At 39.0% G+C, this 18,766-nt stretch overlaps 1 protein-coding gene across 8 annotated transcripts in view; it reads left to right on the top strand.

The window, feature by feature from the left end:
• Positions 1-18,766, top strand: part of Cyc (basic helix-loop-helix ARNT-like protein cyc) — a 71,985-nt gene that overhangs the window by 9,512 nt on the left and 43,707 nt on the right. For 3 of the 8 annotated variants that reach the window (XM_076813847.1, XM_076813839.1, XM_076813856.1), the window contains exon 1: positions 17,698-17,832. The exons of 1 other annotated variant lie outside the window; for it this stretch is intronic. In XM_076813847.1, the coding sequence (XP_076669962.1) occupies positions 17,817-17,832 (16 nt within the window). In that variant the 5' untranslated portion in view covers positions 17,698-17,816. Of the gene's footprint in view, positions 1-9,645; positions 9,706-17,696; positions 17,833-18,072; positions 18,216-18,766 lie in introns of those variants that run through there. 4 more of the 8 variants (XM_076813865.1, XM_076813874.1, XM_076813892.1 and 1 more) reach the window with 3 other exon arrangements.

The raw sequence follows: 18,766 nt of genomic DNA, 5'->3' as shown, positions 1-18,766 counted from the left end.
CTAGATACACCATAAGCGTAACGATGTGTTTTTCTTGTTCACTAGCGAACATATTAATTAATTACATAAATTCTATCGTAAAAATTGCACAAATGCTACCTTAGACATATTTTCCGTTGGTGATCTGTAATCCTCATGTTAATGATCACGTCGAGTACCTTTCCTTTCTTCTGGTAGGTCTTTTTCTCAAATCAATAATCCCAAATGTTCATAATTTCCCATTGCCTCTCAAGACTCCGTCTACATTAGTTTTTCCTAAGTACAACGGTGGAAGACAGACTTAAGCCACATTCTCTGGGTCACCTTCCATTTTTCTCAAAATTACAAAACGTTTTCGAAAAGTGAGAACACAATTGGGTGAAAAATCAGCTGAGAATCGTACCTATTATAGTTAATATAAAAAATGATCAATGACTTCATCCCAGATCTATGAAGAGAATTAAATACAATTTCCAATTAGAAAATCCATCGAGTCATAGTTCAGCCAAGACTAACAATCTATTAGGTGGGTGTAAAAGTTCATTCGCTCACTGGCGGGTGATGTTAGGTGTAAGGAACTGTCTACTTTATTACACCTACTTGTACTTTTACCAGAAAAGTGGCGAAAGGTCATAGATAGTCAAAGAAACTACTTCGATCTAAAAAACCATGTAATATATCTTTACTTTTAATAAAAACATTGGTTCAATATAGCTAGCGAACTTTTGCACCGACCTAATATGGAAGAACGTAATTACGTAACTCGCATTAAGAGTAATTAAAATAAAGAAAACGGGCGTTCATTCCCATTTTAAAACGATTCGACCGCCAGTGCATATCGCAGCAGCGATATGACCCAGTCAAGATCGCGGACGGCGAATTCAGCTAACCAGAAACAGCCGCGGCGCACAGAACTGAAAAGGTCAAAGCATTTCAAATGCAAATTGCATTTCTCTCGTAAGGATACATAATACCAGCCAGTGATTGCGCGACGCGGGACCAGTTGGTTACCGTAACATCATTTTACGTTTGATAATTATTTGCATCCCGCCGCCGCGGAATATCAAATCAAATTCCTAAACCACTGGCCGAGTCACGTCTGGACGCATGTTGCATTCACTGTCCGTGCTCACTTTCCCTCTGGTTCACATGGTCGACGGTGTCTTGTACGTAGCCGTTAATTTCTTATGATTTTCCATCGCTGACCGATATTCGCTCGAGGTGCCACGAAAAACATTATGGAACGGACATATTTGAAATTGTTGAGAGACTAGGGGAATGTCAAGAAGCGGTGAAATATAAATTGTTGCTTCAGTATTAGTAACTATGTTTTTTTATAAAGGGTAAAGTGATGAAGGCAGACATATATTGAAGTAGACATTGCTTTATGATATTGAAATGTTTTAAACTGATTGATGGTAGGATTTAAGCTTGAAGAGTCTGAGAGAATGTTATTTTTATTTGGGTAGTATATTTTGAAACACTCATCTCTAAAGTTTTGTTGTAGTGGATGCATCTGTGTCGAAAGGTTTCCTTCATTGGAAATAATCTTTATTCAACACGTTCCGTACCAGGTGGGCCACCCATTAAAAGTTTCATTCAAAGGAAAACGGTGTTTCTTAATCCAATGTCGAAATCAAAATAGGATAGAAACTAGCTGAAGTTTTGGAGAATATTACACAACTTCTATTTTTCTATAACTGAATATCGCGATTTAGTTCCCTCGTCACTTTTTATAGTCCTACCAAAAATCTTCATTTCCATCGTGGTACGGAACGTGTTACCAACTATTGTACACCACAGAAGTGTTTAAAAATGTAGATTCGAAAGTAGCAGCCATACATTTGGAAGCAATGCGTAAGCCTGCATCTATATCTTGAACCTCGTGCATCCGAGTATGTATCAGCCAGTTGTAGGCCAGTTTCCAAGTAGTTAATGTCCGTATGCGTCAGACAGCGAGTAAATTACCCCTGAAACAGAACGAAGTATGTAAATCTTAATCCACCATAACTTAGGGTTGCCCAGCGAACTATAATCTACAGTACGTGTACTATATTTTTGTCTTGTGTACTATATATTATTAAAAAATATATATAGCACGTAAAAATACTACATTTCCGATACATCGATAAAATTCTACAGTTTTACTTACTTTTTTATTCTATAACTACATCAAAACTTTAATTTGCGAATTTAAACTATAACAGAGAAGATTTTTTCTGTAATCAATATGAAGTGGCGGGAAGAGAGAAACAGAGCCAGTCTGTCTCTCATAAAAAATAAGCTCCTTATATAGGTGTTAATTTGGATTTCCAGTGCAATCAAACCTTTGACACATTTGTTAAAGACAATAAATTAATTAATACTAATAGGAGGCGGGAAGCGTAAGCAATTGGTAATTCCTTTCCATCAACAGCCTGGCTTAGTATTCCCCCTATAGCATATTCAGATGCGTCTGTAGTGACATGGAATTCCATTTCAAAATTTGGGTATTGCAGAATAGGTTCCTTTTGTAATGCGGATCTTAAGTGGTCAAACGCGGTTTGCTGGGACGATCCCCAGTCAAATGATATATCTTTTTTCAATAGGGAGGTTAAAGGGCGAGCCATCTTAGAAAATTCGGGGATAAACCTCCTGTAATAGCCGGTTAGACCGAGGAATTCTTTAATTCCTTTCGGTGTGCGAGGTGTAGGGTATTTCTGAATAGCTTGGATTTTATTTTGATCCGGTTTTACCCCTTCCTCGGTAATTATATGTCCCAGGTAAGCGACTTCCTTACGTAGGAATTTACATTTCGTAGGTTGTAACTTAAGGTTTGCTTCTCGCAAACGGTGAGCGAGTTTTTTAAATTTAATTAAATGCTCAGTAAGGGAACTAGCGTAAAGGACGATATCGTCCAAATATACGAACATTTCTGTGCCTTGGAGTCCAGTAAGGGTATGGTCCATTAGACGTTGGAAAGTAGCTGGTGCATTACAAAAGATGTGTATTTAAAATATAAGATGTTTTAATGTAGTTTGATTTTGTACCACTTTCCTCTGAGAAGTACTATGTTCTTTCACACTGTACTATATTTTCGCGAAGAAAGTTGGCAACCCTACCAGAACTACACAATCCTAAGGTGCATTACTCTGTAAACAATTTAGCTAGTGCCAAGCATTGCATAACGTTTCGTTAAACCGAATCGACACCAGAAATCGTGAGAATCGTCACACACCACGAGCGGCAGCGAAGTTCCTACAAAAAGCAGCTTCGTTTCCAATTTGGATCCTCATAGTCATTATGACACGGAATTTACGCGCATGTGCGATCCGCACGAGCATGTGGCGTAAAATGCATCATCACGTAAGTGGCGAGTCGCGTGACGGCATTAAGAAACAATTACTTATCAGAAAACAATGTATTCCGCGCGGCAATCATAGATCAACCGGCCGTCGAACGCGACGGTAGGAAGCACGCGCGTGTGCAATTGCTTTGAAGATAACCGAAGTCCAATTGTCATTAGAAGGAAGCTTCGCAAATATTTAAAACGACCTTGCCGCGCTAGTTCCTGCCTGTTTTACGTCACAGGTCATGCACACATAGGGGACACTGGAAGCGAGTCGCACTATCGGTGCACCGCACTTCGGGGTCTGTTACGTAACGACGCATTGATAAGGAAATAAGCTGGTCGCCTTGACATTGCCGACTGGTAAATACGATCCGGTTGTCCCTGCTGAAGATTCTTTCTCCGCGGTGGCAGTAAATGCCTATTGGAGGGTAAGGGGCCAGTGAACGAATCACGGGGAAGCACACTGCTTCGTTTCAACAGATCGTTCTCAGAATGTCAATTATCGAGTGCGGCAAACGCGATTCGGCGCATTCGATCGTTAACACTTTGAGCGTCGCATGGTTTCTAGAAATGCCCCTTTCAGTCGAATAGGCCTTTTCGAGCGATTCATGTCCAGAAAATAGTCGGGGAAACTTGGACAATGCTTTCGGGACTTTTCAGGACATGTCGATGTGGAAGTAGGGTTTGTCGGTTTTTAATAAACGGTTTTTTTATACACTTGTGAAATTCGAAGATGGTTTTTATATTTAGAAACCCCGGTTTTAGATACTAGAGTTAATATGTAATGATTGAGTATTTAATTAAAAATGTTCACATTTTTACTAGAAATCGCCTCGGTCACAAGCGTATTGTAATAACAGTTTACTCAGTTTACTGTAAAACTAATCTTCAGGAGTTTATACTTCCTGAAGAAAGATACTAAATGAAATAAAGAAATATAACTTATATTTTGTACGAATTTTAGTTATTTTAATTTTTTATTTATTTATTTGGTTTTGTGTAGAGAGAGTATATTTTATTTTGTTAAGGGCTAAGAGGACGATGTAAACCAAATCAAATTTCTGGACCGCAAGGTCGAAATTACATAAATATATATATATTTTTTATTTTGTTATATTTTTGTAATTCCATAAATATTTTTTAAAAAAACTGGAAAATTGTAAAATAAGTAGGTATAACTATTTCTGTACCTACTATTTTAATTATTATTTTCTTTTTAAATTTGAAAACCGACCTAGCCCGTTTTCTGGGGAATAGTAGAATTCGAAAACCGTTTTTTTTTTTTTAAAGTCGGTTGTTGCATAAATCCTGCGTGAAAGCACGCCGAAACCGTGCACAGGATGCGAATCCCTCTGTGTGAAAACACGCTGACGCCAGGCACAGTTTTAATCGAAATGCGCGTCTTACGCAATACCTGCGCGAAAGCCACATTATAATGATTAATCGAAATGAAACTATTTCGCGATAAGGCAATGCGAAGATAAGTGTCTAACGCGGAAACAAATTTTGGTCACCGATTCGGCTGAAATTTTGCGTGTAGCTAATACACACCGTGTGTAATAATGTGTCGAACTCATAGACTCTAATTCTTGAAAGTGAGGAAACAAAATTGTGAGAGAAACGAATTGAAAGTTTTCACTATTCCATACCCTACACGTGGATCTACAGTAATCTACACGTAAGGACGGGACAAATTGAAGTAATTAATCATAGAAACAGCACATTTGCACGACTAGAGCAAACAATTCACTACCAGCTAATTTAAATTTGCTGCCACTTCAACTGAACTACTATTTGATTCGTTGTTACGTAGGTACTTACATACATATGAGTGTTTCCATAAGTACTTCGGAAAAGGGGAAGTAAGTTGAATGTCCCAATTTCTGTTCGTCCCCATTTCTGCTGATTTCGTATTTTTCTTATTATTATATGCGTTACGTTTGTGCTACAGTTGCAAGAAAATAATTCTAAATTATTTAAACGTTTACGCGAGTGTTGCACGAGCTTGGGGCAATACATACATCGCTATTTTTCATGAGCAGAAATATGGACATTTAGAGCATTAAATATTTAATTACAAATTGCTAATAGTTAAACATCTTGAAATATCTTTCTTAAACAGATTTTGTATTGGTTGATTTATTATTAAAGAATTAATCAATTACTCTGCAAATTTTGATCACAAACAATTTTTTTACACCTTCTTTACGACGAGTTACCTCTTAAATGAGCAGAAATTGGGACATTCACCTTATAAGCTCGATTTTCTCGCGAAGTTTTGAGTAGTACTCCCTATAAGTTTCGCATACTATACGTTTAGTATGCAGTTAATAGTGCGCAAAAGAGTGCAATCAGTGACCCTAGCCGCGCGCACTGTCCCGAGATCACCGTACGAGGGATCGAGAGGATGCCGAGGCTCGAGAACCCGGAAGAACCGCCGGAGACTGCATCACACCGAAGTTCATCTGAGAATTTATTATGTAACCATGTTAACGTGAACCATAGGCTTGCGTGGCCGCCGGGCATGTATAACAGAAGTTACGACGATTTTATAATAGCCGAATAGCGCTTTGCGACTGAACGGATTATATCATAGAAACACGTATGACTCGCACGCGTAACGAATCGTCCAGCTCTGCTGATTACGTTACATTATATTATGTATACGCAAGATTCTGTCGCCCTTCTGCGTAGGTATTACGTGAAGGAATTCTTTCTTTCATTGAGAATTTCGTGAACGCTCCTTCGCCGCATTGCGTCCACGCGCGGGTGTTTTAAAATTAGACCTACCCTACAGGGGGGCGAAAATAAGTATAAGCGAATTCGGGCATTTTTCTCTTTCTTAACTTTCGGCTGACGGATGCGGGGTCCATTTCCCCCCTGCTGTAGGTCGCAACTAAATCGACTGAATCGACTACCTATTATTTTCTCAGCATCGCTTGTTTAGGAAAATTAGAATTTCAAATCTTATTGAGTCGAAATGGACTCTGCACGTGATATTGACTATCAAGCTATACACCATCCAAGGGTTAATATCATAGATACAGACTGGATTGAAGTTTGTTTAAAAGGGCTACAGAATCATTTACTACTACAGTGCTGGACAAAAGTATTGGGACACCCTTGAAAATAGGATAACTTTTTAAAATTGATCCAAACGATTTGAGTTTTTTTTTTAGAAGCTAGAAGGATTCCTTTACTAGGTGGCGGGTTTCGTCATTTTGAAAAAAAAATGCAATTGGTCAGAAAGCGAAGAAAATAGTTAAGGTCGTTTTTTCAACTTTTTTATCTGAGTCTGTAATGAAAATTTAAAAAATTCCTCTTGTAGATTTAAGTAAGTATACATGCTGAGAATGGCTTCGGTGATATATTGGTGAAGAAATTGATCTGCTAATTACTGTGAGACTAGTTTCTCGCTGCTTAATAGCGGCTAATTTAATAAGCTGATTCTTGAAATAATTTTATTGGCGCACGGTTTGCTTTGCCTTGAACTATGAGTAACAGCTATATCGTTAATATCTAATACCCTTCCGGCAGAACATTAACAATGTAAAGCTTCTCACGCGTTCCCTATTGGCCTGTGAATGCTATAATGGGTTTGAAAACTCGAGGATACAGATGTTCAAAACGGGCGAGGCGGTGTATCAAGTGAAAAGATTCTAACGACCCTTCATTGCCACCTGACACCCTTGTGTGCCTGTACAAATATAATTCCAAGTAAATACAGTAAATTGATTATGCCCACTTCAGTCCCTACAATTCGATAGCATTATCATGGTAATAGCAATGTACCGTTAATTTTATTGTACCTACACACTTAGCACATTTATTAACAGTGTAATTTGAAGACCCTTGACTAGGTATTCAGGAAACATTTTACGGAGAGGGTTGTCTAAATTTGTGCTTTTAAAAGTAAATTCTATACCCCAGATTTAGTTGAAATTCACCTTTTTAACGTTTACACTAAAAAATGAGGCGCTCAAATGCTCGTCTTCTTTTTCATTATTAATATAATTTACAAATCACTTAACAGTTGAGCTACTAACGATTAAGAGTTTCCATTTTTCCATTTAGAACTGTCATCAAGATAACTATTTTTAAAAATATACGTGACTTGAGAAACAAAGTGTGATTCGCATATTACAATAAAAAAATCATAGAAGATAAAGAAAATGCACCGTTGCAAATTTGAGTAATTTTTTCAAAGAAATTACAGCAGACATTCTAACTGCTTTCGTAGCTCTCGCGTTAAAGCCGCCTGGAGAAGAACGACGAATGTTTTTTCGCCTTACTCATTTTTCAAGCCGCAGTCAACAAATTCTTTCCCAACTAAATATATCCGCCGACAGTTGCAACGTAGGCAAACGTACAATTTCTTTGTTCGTGTTATGGTTGGCTCGTTGAACGTGTCGCGTGTGTTTCTTTTGCGCTTAAAATTCCCGTTCACGTGCAGAAAATGGCACGCGCGAAAAATAACTTGTTTAAATATTTCTGGTACCGCAGGCATTGTCCTCCTGTGCTCCTGTCCGACTCCCATATTCTATATCGCTTTTGTTTAGTGAACGTAAGGGCCGCTTTTATGATCCGCCGATGCGACGATAGGGGATGTCGTCGACAAGACATAATCTGTCAGGCGCAGGCTTGATGACGTTTATATAATCACGTGGTTAAATTGTTGTACTGTTGTCAGTACGCTTATGTAACTGGAATTCAGCAGCATTCTCGCGAGAAGCACGAAAATGTGTGCTGCCACCACGCAGTATCGTCTCGTTGCCTCTAACTATCTATACATTTTGAATTTTCCTTTGTCTCAAGGTTTAAAAAAATTTTCGAACGAGACCTTCTTGAAGATTCGTTACGAGGAGCTATTATGAAGGCAGATTTCGATTTATTCGATTTCACTGTGGGATTGGATTAAAAAATTGGGAAAATAAAGATAATTTGTTTTTACTTTAATGAATAATACCTAGTAGTTACACTATAATATTATATTATTAAGGTTTTTGCTAAAAATTTCTTAGTTATTTTGTAATGTTATTTCAGAATGTTCAGTTTAATGTAAGGATTTCTAAAAAACACTTGAATTTTAAAAATTAATATATTCAGTAATTTCATCAATTAATATATAAAACACTTGTTCATCCATTTTTTTAAACTAATCTGGCTTTACAATACCTTCTTCGGGTATTATATTTTTTATCTTCAATAATATTAGATTACTAAATTAGGTTCAGCTGACAAATTGACAAATTTTTAAATTAATGCTCGTTGCTTAGGTATTCGATAACAATTATAATGCATCACAAACAATTGTATCCAATAGTGTGTTACGTCCAAGTCATCGTTATGAAATTTAACAGTTATTTTTTCAATTCTTATTGATTTATTAATACGTGCGCGCTCCTTAATTTAACGTCCTGCTCGTTTCAGTGCGAGAAGCAATTCGTCACGTTTCTTTTACGCCTGAGTGAGCAGTTCAGCGTTTAATTAACAAGTTATCGGAGCCAATTATAAAAATGTACAATGGCCTGAAGGGAGGAGATCCGCTAATTTGCCTCGCGATCTTTCGATGAACGATACAAATACCGACGCTTCTGATAAATAACTCTTTATAGTTCCACGACGTCCCGTTTTTCTATTCATCAACGCAGCTTTCTCAACACGAACCCTGCTTCACTTCAACCATATATTTAATTATTATTAACATAATGTGAAGCAAGAAGGAGCACACGGGTGACCAACAGCTGCATCATTTTTTCCTCAGAATTGGAGTTTTTAAAGTTTTCCAAAGCAACGAAATTTCGGGTGGGTCAAGAAAGACCCGGTGGCCGTAGTGCAATTGCAGAATTGAGAACGCGATTGGGTGAAAAAGACCCGGCGTTCGTATGGAGGTCACAAAAAGGGTTGAATTATTTATAAACGGAAGCGTATAACGCACACGCGAAAGTCGAGACATTCTCGTGGAACTGTATATCCTCCGTTGCAATTTTATCCGCTGCCTAACACATATACTTCGTATTTCAATGTCGCCACGGTTAAATTGAATATAATATCGAGCTTCCTCTGCGAAATTTGTTTAACGTTCGTGTAGCTTCTGGGACGTGTCTCGAATTCAGTGTGGGTCGACAAATTTTACGAAAACTTCGATACAATATTTTTACACGTCGATGTCCACGCGTAAACCACTTTGTGCGCCCCAATGCAAAATTTCTGTCGAAGAATAGTAATGTGAAATTTTTTTGAGAATGTGTAATACATCTTTGCATGCCTATAAGGTATAATTTCATAATTATGCGATAAACTATTTGTGGTATAATCCAAATTTTCGTTTGTAGATATCTGGACCATGCAACCAAATGAGGGGACAAGTGGAAGTACTCGAAGTAGCTTCGCGGGTATGATTACTTATCTCTTTTTTTATCACTGTTATATTAAGTTAATGTTAGATTGTATTGCCTAAGCACCTGCTGTGCTGCAAATTTATTGTGTGCTTTTGTCAGAAATAAGAGTAATGAATGTTAAAGGGGAACAAAGTAGACACCTTCATTACTTTCTAATTTTATTGTATCTGTCATGATACTTATTTTTATCATTGCTATCAATAATTTGCTATAGCTACGAACAATTGATTAAAACAGTATATAATATTAAATTCTACTTCTTATTAGATACCTACACAAGTTGCTCTCCTCTGGATATAAGTTACAAAATATCGTTTTTGAAATTCATTATGTGCCATAAGTTTTCAAAATTATTTTATGATGAAAGATTAATTACAGCTTAATAACAATTTTCTGAGATTTAGATTTACCACCCACAATACTTGATTTGTTTTTTCTTTTGTTATTATCCAAGGAATAAATATCATTTTGGATTCTTATATTTTAACGTATTATCACCTGCGTAATTATTTAAATATACGCTGTCAGAAATGAAGCACTTAAAAGAACCGATTAAATTGAAAGCCAACAGAGGACAAGGTGTTTGAATTAAAGTAACAGAAACCAAATACTACTCAGTGTTTGACACTTACTCGTTACACGAGTATAATTATGGAACAAAAGAATATGGACAGCTTTTTTCCGGGGTGGTATTGTGTTACGGAAGGTTGACCAGTGTTATCTTACCAATCAACAGGGGAGAACAGAATTCGGGAACGTCTGGTCAGTCTAGAACCTGAGAAAATAATTCACACCCTGATACCTTACTGGTAATTGAAACATGTTGATATCGCCAGCTAAGAACTATCTAGTTGAATATAAACAGCAAATTATTCTCATCAAATAGCAAAAGAATCTTATACCTAACACTAGTCTTACACATTTAATTTGCTAAAATATAGCAATCCAAAAAATAATCCACTACATTCCCCACCTACCTGATTGTGTCAAATTGGCTATCATCAGAATTTACACAGTCTGTCAACTATACGAGAATATAAGTCGAAAATATGGGAAAATATTTTTAATTTACAGTTCAGTTTTCAAGAAGAATGATTTTGAATTTTTCACAAGTATTCAGACACCTAAGTAAGAATTCGCAGAATGTAATAATAAATATAGTACAACTGCGATTACAATGAATCATTCCTAAAAAATTATTCGAAATTGTAGAATTGTTTCCTGGAAAACAAAATCTTGTTCAAATAAAAGTGATCGTAAATTTGGACTTATTTTTCCACAAGGATTTACTTTAGTTGCATTTGCACTACATTATATTTTCAGAATCGATTATCTCGACAACGCAGTGCATTAAGGAAAAATGTTATTCTACATTTTCTACGTATTTCTTCATGCAGAATCACCCTCCTCGTATTGTACCGCCAATTCCATAACTTCCTGCAGAATAAACACCCCGCCTGAAACTAACTTCAGAAGCTCCAGATACGACCTTATAACCTGGATCTTAAAATTTCTACTAATCATCCAGACCAGTAGATTAATTAATAAAATTCTTCCGCGATATCACATATTTCGTAGAGTAAACTTCGTGGATTGTTATTACCCAAAGTGGCGCTTCGATATAACGAAAAAGGGGCGAATAAAAAAGAGCAGGAAAAAAGAGAAGACGGGGTAAATTCACCGAGGGGGAAATTACAGCGATTATCGACGCATTTTTTTTATCCCGTGAACGTGGAGCGATCCGCGTTTGTCACATTTCAGGATTATGTGAACGGGCGAAGCGTTCCATTCGAAAAGTTTACGCCCCGCTATAAGCCGATGGGCCCCGCTAACAAAGGTGAGGCATCGCTGTTTGAAACGCGCCCGTTTCTCGAATATAATTGGATAAGCGTACAGAGAGGGCAGCGTGCGAAATCACAGTAAATTAATCGACGCAGGCTGATCTCTGGTTACTGAAAAATCACGCTAATGAGTATCCAGGGACGATTTAGAGGGCGGATCGACGAAGGCCCCCCTGTGGTCACTTCAAACGCTCGATGTCGATCATAAATCGGGGCGGGGGTGGGGCTGGCACGGCCGTATTGATGACGACAATTACTGCTGCGTTACAAACGGAGATCGCCGAATCGGCGATACACGCGCGCTGGCTTAATTCGCGTAATTAGCGCTAATTAATACAGCGTAGTCGACTGTCAGGGAATCTCAGGCGATCCTGTTCGAGGATCAACTGATTTTTGTCGATACAAGGACAGATCTAGTAAATGGTGGTATATACACTATCATTCAAAAGTATTTGGTCATTTGTTACGGGTACGTTCGATGAAAGAGAAAATGTTTATAGTCCAGCGTAGATATTTCTTCGCTTATAATAATCGTTCCATGCTATTTTGTAAGCTTAAGAATGGCAATTCGATTATTATTCGATTATTACTTCTTCCACATGTTTATAGTCCAGCGTAGATATTTCTTTGCTTATAATAATCGTTTCATGCTATTTTGTAAGCTTAAGAGTGGCAATTCGATTATTATTCGATTATTACTTCTTCCACATGTTTATAGTCCAGCGTAGATATTTCTTCGCTTATAATAATCGTTCCATGCTATTTTGTAAGCTTAAGAGTGGCAATTCGATTATTATTGACAGCTGTAGTCTTCCACCTTTTGAGATACAAACGATTGTGCTGGATTTAATAACAGCAAATTCGCTGAATCTCCCCTGTTACACGTCGGTGTACGATTATGCTCAAATTACTCCAGCACGGTTCGTATTTTCTGTTAATTGTATGCAGATGGGAATGTAATAAAGACTTAAGCCGGGAATCCACCGGGAAGCTAAGCTAAGCTAAGCTACGCTATCCGATCCTATGTTTTAACGTAGCTTTTGGTGGAAACGGTTCCATAAGAATGTATTGAAGCTAATTTTTTTAAAACGTAGCATGGTATAGCATAGCATAGCATAGCATAGCATTGCATAGCATAGCTTAGCTTTCCGGTGGGTTCCCGGCTTTATTATTATTATTATTTTATTGTGCTGGAATTATTTATTTGCACGCTGCATATTTAACTCACAATCAGATTTCTAACTTTACTATATGACTCTTACTGTAACAGGTCCATATCTTTATGGTAGACTCACATGGCAGACAACGCAACACTGGAACTTTTCAACTCGAAATTTTTAAACTTCTCTGGATGAAAAACTACGACGGTCTTTGCGCTGCGATTGATCTCATACCGCTGTTCTCTTGTCTTAGAAAAACAGTGATAGCCGGTCTGACCCGCGTACCCGATTTTGCCCCACTTTCCCCTAGTAGTCTACAGTAGGTACTAGAAATGAAATAAAATATTTAAGACTCCCTGTAGGTAAAATTACATAACCATTTCCTAAATTCTAATCATTTCCTTTTCGAAAATTGCTAATCGACCGAATTCAACCGTGGCTATTTGAAAATTGTTTGTGCAACGATGTTCTACGATCGCCTGAATATTTACCGTATCCCCTGTTCGGAATCGACGATATCGAGGTGCCTGCAAAATAACAGGAGAAACTTTTTTCATAAAACATCCACGCTCCCTCACGCATTTCCCATCGAACTCCTTATGTTTACGAGGAGCCTGTACAAGATGTCCGCAAACCTCATTCAGTGTTTTCTACATTGTATTGGGAACAATACCGTGAATTCTATGCGCACGCATATTTAAATGAAAAAGGAAGAGCGAGTGTATTTACATCCAAAGGGGCAGCTTATATGGTACGCGAACAGTGCAAAAAGTGGCGTGCGATGGAAAAATATCACAACATGTCACTTGTTGTAATTTTTTTTTAAATATTTTAAATTTAACAGTCGAAACAACATATAAGCTCATTTTTCATTTGATTGTGCTTCAGGCAAGCCCAGTAGACAGCTCAAAATTGGAATGAGAAAATAATGGAAGAAAATAATGGATCTACATGAAAAAAAATTACAACGCGTGAAAAAAATTCATTTATATGCCCCCTTTCTTCTAAAAATATATATTTTATTTCGTAGACCTCGAGTAACGCAGACTCAAGTAAACTATTTTCTAAAAATTTGTACACTATGTCATTTTGCTTTACAACCACAAATATTTGGGGTCGTGTCACTGTATTTATTTCTCCGTTTGGTTGCTTTTTAGAGAAACTTCCGTGTACTTTATAGACTCAATTGATATGCTCGATGAATAACAGGTTCGTTTCTTTCATTTTTTACTTTTCTTATTGAATCTTGTACACACGCGACGTATGCGGTGCGCTCGTATTAACCCCTGGCATATTTCGAACAATTCACAGTTTGCTGGCTTCCGGTGGTAGATATCGCGGAGAAATACCTTAAAATGCACACTTTAAAGGTGATAACGCTAACTCCAACAGCGTGTCTGAAGGTTGCCTCTAAACGATGTAGATTCTATAATAAAGTAACGTTCCCACCCGAAAATTCCGATTCTAATGTAACTTCGTGTAGCAATTTTTTTCTGCGGAAATTCACTCCGAAGAGGAGGAATCAGCCCTCAAATTATTCGCGTCTTTCTTCGCGTTCTTACTATAATTTAATTTGTGTTCTTGCAGTGTGGTGTAGCATCAAAATCTGGGCCATTCTTATATTTAAACTTTTGTTCTATCTCGCACTGTTATAAAGTTATAGCAATTTAATGGTTCACAAAATTGTTCAAATTCCGTGTATAATTACTAAACTTCTGTACACAACACGAATAAATACAAAAAAGGGTGTTTATGTTTTTAATCTTAACATTTACAATAAACTTATATCTGTTACCTTGAAGTTAACAGTTTCTACTAGCATGAAAATGTTAAATTTTTCTGACTCAAATACAGAGAATAAAATTACAAGATTGCGGTTTTAAACGAATCCGTACGTCATTTTATTAAACAAACAATACTAACTATAATTTACTGGAAACTTCACAAATTAATAATGTCATCGTCACACTCGCTTGGTTTCTATAGCTGTTACTCAACCCTGCTTCATTGATTGACATAGCTAGTATTGTATCCCGAAAGGGAATAACCCTCGCGTTACCTTATTGGCTGTTTTCCAATGACCCCTTATACTTTCAAGGGGAAGGAACTGGGGATGAGGCCTTCATTGTTCCCGTCCACAGTATCTTCCAAATTCGAGGTGGTAGAGTCGCGAATACCTATATCGTTTTTTTTCAACGACAGGTATCACGCCAAAGAAACGGCCTATAATGTTTACCTAACGACGTCACGATTAATTTACATCAAATCAGAATCTGTAAGAAGGCATTACGAGAGCACAAACACAAGAACGAAGGATAAAAGTGTTCTCCACTGTTGACTTGGAGATCACCCCCACGTCCTTGCGAAGTCTGTGTACATCTAAACGAAATAAGAGCAAGCCTTTTTTGCTAATCCCTCGTCCAATTTAATTAGCGTCGTAGCAGAGATAAGACGTGAAATTATAAGATATCGATGTCACTTCTTACCGGATAATATGTAGGTACGTAGTTCTCAGTTTCGGCGGACGACGAAACAGGTACCAGGATGCAAACGATTATCGTGATTTATAATGTATAATTTAATCTTAATATATAAAGCAGAAAGTGTTCGAGTGTTCTGTTCAGCACGCTCTGAACAATCAAAGTGGACAGGCGTGTCTAAAGCCAATTTTGAGTAGTTTGTAACGAAGATGATCCGCGCGAACCTCATTGGTCTCCTCTTCAGCCTTCCCAAGGGGTTAGACTTGCGTATGATGGTCCTGGTACCATCGATGTCGTGTAAGCGCAGGGGTGTGGGGCGGTTTTAGTCACTCCCACTCACGCCGTTGGCACAATATCGCGTGGTCTGCGTCCTCGTGGCTGGACTGCCGCGAATTTACACAAAAAGAATGATCCCCCTTCGATCTGTATTTAGAATAATTCAAGGCGAAAGTGAAAATGGTAAGACATCAAAATTCCATCACTGGTGAACGAAAATTGCAACCTAATACAGTAATAAAAATATAAATGAAAGCATAAAATGTAGCACTATGTTTTAGGTTGGGGGCTTTAGCTTAAGAACCTCCTGATTAAGGATCTCTTGGTGCATCGCTTAAGGTTCGATAAAACATTTTGGGAACAAAACAATTTTCAACAAGTACTATTACATTCACATCCAGATATTATGTCAGTACTTTCATTCCTGTTGGAATTGGAGAAACTATGCGACAGTTGAGTATAGAAACTTGAGGCAACGCGGATAGAAGCATAGAACTAGCACATCAATTCCCATTATTCATTCTTTATTCATTATTTATTATTCAATTAATCATTCTTAAGCGACAATGAATCGTAAAAAGCATTCAGAAAGCACGATTACCATTTACAAGAACGACTCTCTCAACTCCAAGAAAATTATACAAATAATCCGGGAGAGCTCCTGGATGTGATAGAAAATTGATAATTCAAGCGTATCGGTTAAAGTCCATCCCCGTCGTTTGCACACCTGCAGTCGCAACGAAAGCCAGCCAAGCTGGCCACACGCTGTCCTCCAGGTACCATCAAGGGGTTACATCCACCTAAAGGTCCGGAAAAGGATACAAGTTCAGGATTTTTTGGGGGGAAAAGTGCAAGTGAAAATCATACACAATGTTTTTCTACTAAAAGATACACCTTTTAACTATATTATTTTAAATTTTCATGAGTTAGAGATATCGACTTGGATGTGAGTCGTGTATTTTTAAAGCATTAGCTGATGGACATTCCCTAGGCCAAACGGTGCATCTGAAAGCAAAAACTCAACCGGGATTTGAAAAATTAAATAACTTTCAGAAGTACCTGACGATCTTCGAATTTTAATATTGTATTTAGATAAAAAAATAGCGACCGTTTGAAGTTGAAATATCGAATTTCGGTGGAAATTTTTTTTCTTTCTTCAAGAAGGCTTTGCAAGTATTTCCATTAAGGGGTTGGCTACCTTCAGGAGGTAGAAAAAGAATCAATTCTTTGACAATTTATTTCAGAATGTATGCATGTATGAATGTATTTCACAAATATATGCATGTACTTTCTGAAATAAATTCCCAAAAAATCGATTCTTTTTCTACCTCCTGACGGTAGCTAACCCCTCAATGTAAAACTGAAAGCAAAAATTAAAAATGCTTCTGAAAATTATTTATTTTTAAAGTCTATTTGAATTTTTGCTTTCAGAAGCATCGTTTGTCCTAGGGAATGTCCACCAGCTAACGCTTAAAAAAAAAAACACGACTCACATCCAAGCCGATATCTCCTTCAGTTAATAACGATATATCACGAAAATTTAGAATAATATAATTAGAAGATGTATCTTTTAATAGAAAAACATTGCGTATGATTTTCACTTATACTTTTCCCAAAAAAAATTCCTGAACTTGTATACTTCTTCCGCACCTCTAGGCGGATGTAACCCCTTAAATCTGGATAAGAGTTACGGCGAGAGCGTACAATTAATTCGCCAGTCGAATCTAGCGGTTATCAAGAACACGCGACACGGAAGTCAGCGTGGGCGCAACAGCCAAGGAACGATTTTAGTCACTCCCACCTGCGCCTGGTGGGTTAGAAGCACGTGGTCCGGCAGTGGTAATCCGCACCGCCGCAGGATCCTCCATCGGTGTTCTTCCACTTCCACCTCCGGCTGATCCGCCACCACCACCACCCGCGCTCAGTGTTCGTTGGCCGTTCGTACGAAGTGTGCGCGGGAGTTTCGTAAAGTGGCTTCCTACCACCACTACCACTGCCCTACAACCACCACCACACCGCCACCACCGTCGCCTCCACCACCACAACGACACCGGTACGAGGAACACAGTAGCGGAACGGTAAACGATCGCGAAGGTTGCCGGACGCCGTGCGACGTCCTCCTCGTGCAACGTCCGCTTCTCCGAGTGGCAGCCTCTTCTTTCGGTAGCACGTGGTAGCACCGACGGGCACCGCGATACTCGGCACGGTCCACCGCGAGCGGCACGACCTCGTCGTCGTCGAAGAGGCACCCTCGAAGCACGAGGGCATCGGCCGAGAGGAGGGAAGGCGAAAGGCCTTCTGCGCTCCTCGAGGATGCCGCCGCTTCCTCGTCGTCGGCGACGACGTGGATGTACGCGCTTCTCGGTAAGCCGGCTCGCACTGTGAAACACCTCCTCGTTCTACGTAAGTGGCCTGCAACGTGCGAACAAGTGTGTAACCATCCAGCTCCACCCCCATTTGGACCGTGGCTTGGAGTTTGTTGTTAATGATAATTGAAACCGTCCTTTCGCTGCTCGTTCCACGAACGAGAGCACCTGGGCCGTTCCCTCGAACGGATGGGATTTACTTTGTAATTAAGTGAAAGAAATAATGCAGTGGTCTCCGAGTCGCGCGGCTCAGTGAACGTTGATGGAAGACATGTGTCGATGAAAATGTGCGCCGCTCCTCTAGGATGCTCCGATCTCTGCGTAGAATTAACGCGCGTCGACGTACTGCGTGGCTTTGGAACCCTTCGTCGAGCATCCAAGGTATCTCCCTACTTTCTTCATTAACATCACCCACGATCGCCCGTCGCGGCGATCTAACGCGTACGGCCCGTGGCTTCCATTGGCTGCAGCGTAATCGGACGATCCCGGAGTCTGCGGATAAGAAGCTTGCTCCCTCGAAACCAGGGAAAAATGGCAGGCTAACCGCTTCCTAACCGACGCAACACGCAGCTCCTCGGCGTCTACTTCCAGTCTTCGCTCGCCGATCGCTGGCGGACCATTCTCCGCCTCTGTTCTATCGCAAATGCTTCTCCCTTCGAAGGAGCTCGTCTGCTTCTTTCTGAAAATTCGAGCTCGACAATTCAATACAGTCACAATAACAGTCTTCGATTGCTCCCTCGTGGCTCGATGCACGCAGTGACGTTTATCTTCTTATCGGGCTATTACACTCCGTCTATCGAGCAGCGCCGGTTTTTCTTAAGCAGCCAAGGTGAATCGAGTGGAATCACGCTTGCACGCTTGTCACACGCTTACAGTCGACCAGAAAAATCTTCCCGCGCGATTACGAGTGGGGACGTTCAGGACTTTGATAG

Source organism: Andrena cerasifolii, chromosome 1 (genome assembly GCF_050908995.1).
Source record: "Andrena cerasifolii isolate SP2316 chromosome 1, iyAndCera1_principal, whole genome shotgun sequence".
Lineage (NCBI taxonomy): Eukaryota > Metazoa > Arthropoda > Insecta > Hymenoptera > Andrenidae > Andrena > Andrena cerasifolii.
This window is presented reverse-complemented; position numbering and strand designations above follow the sequence as displayed.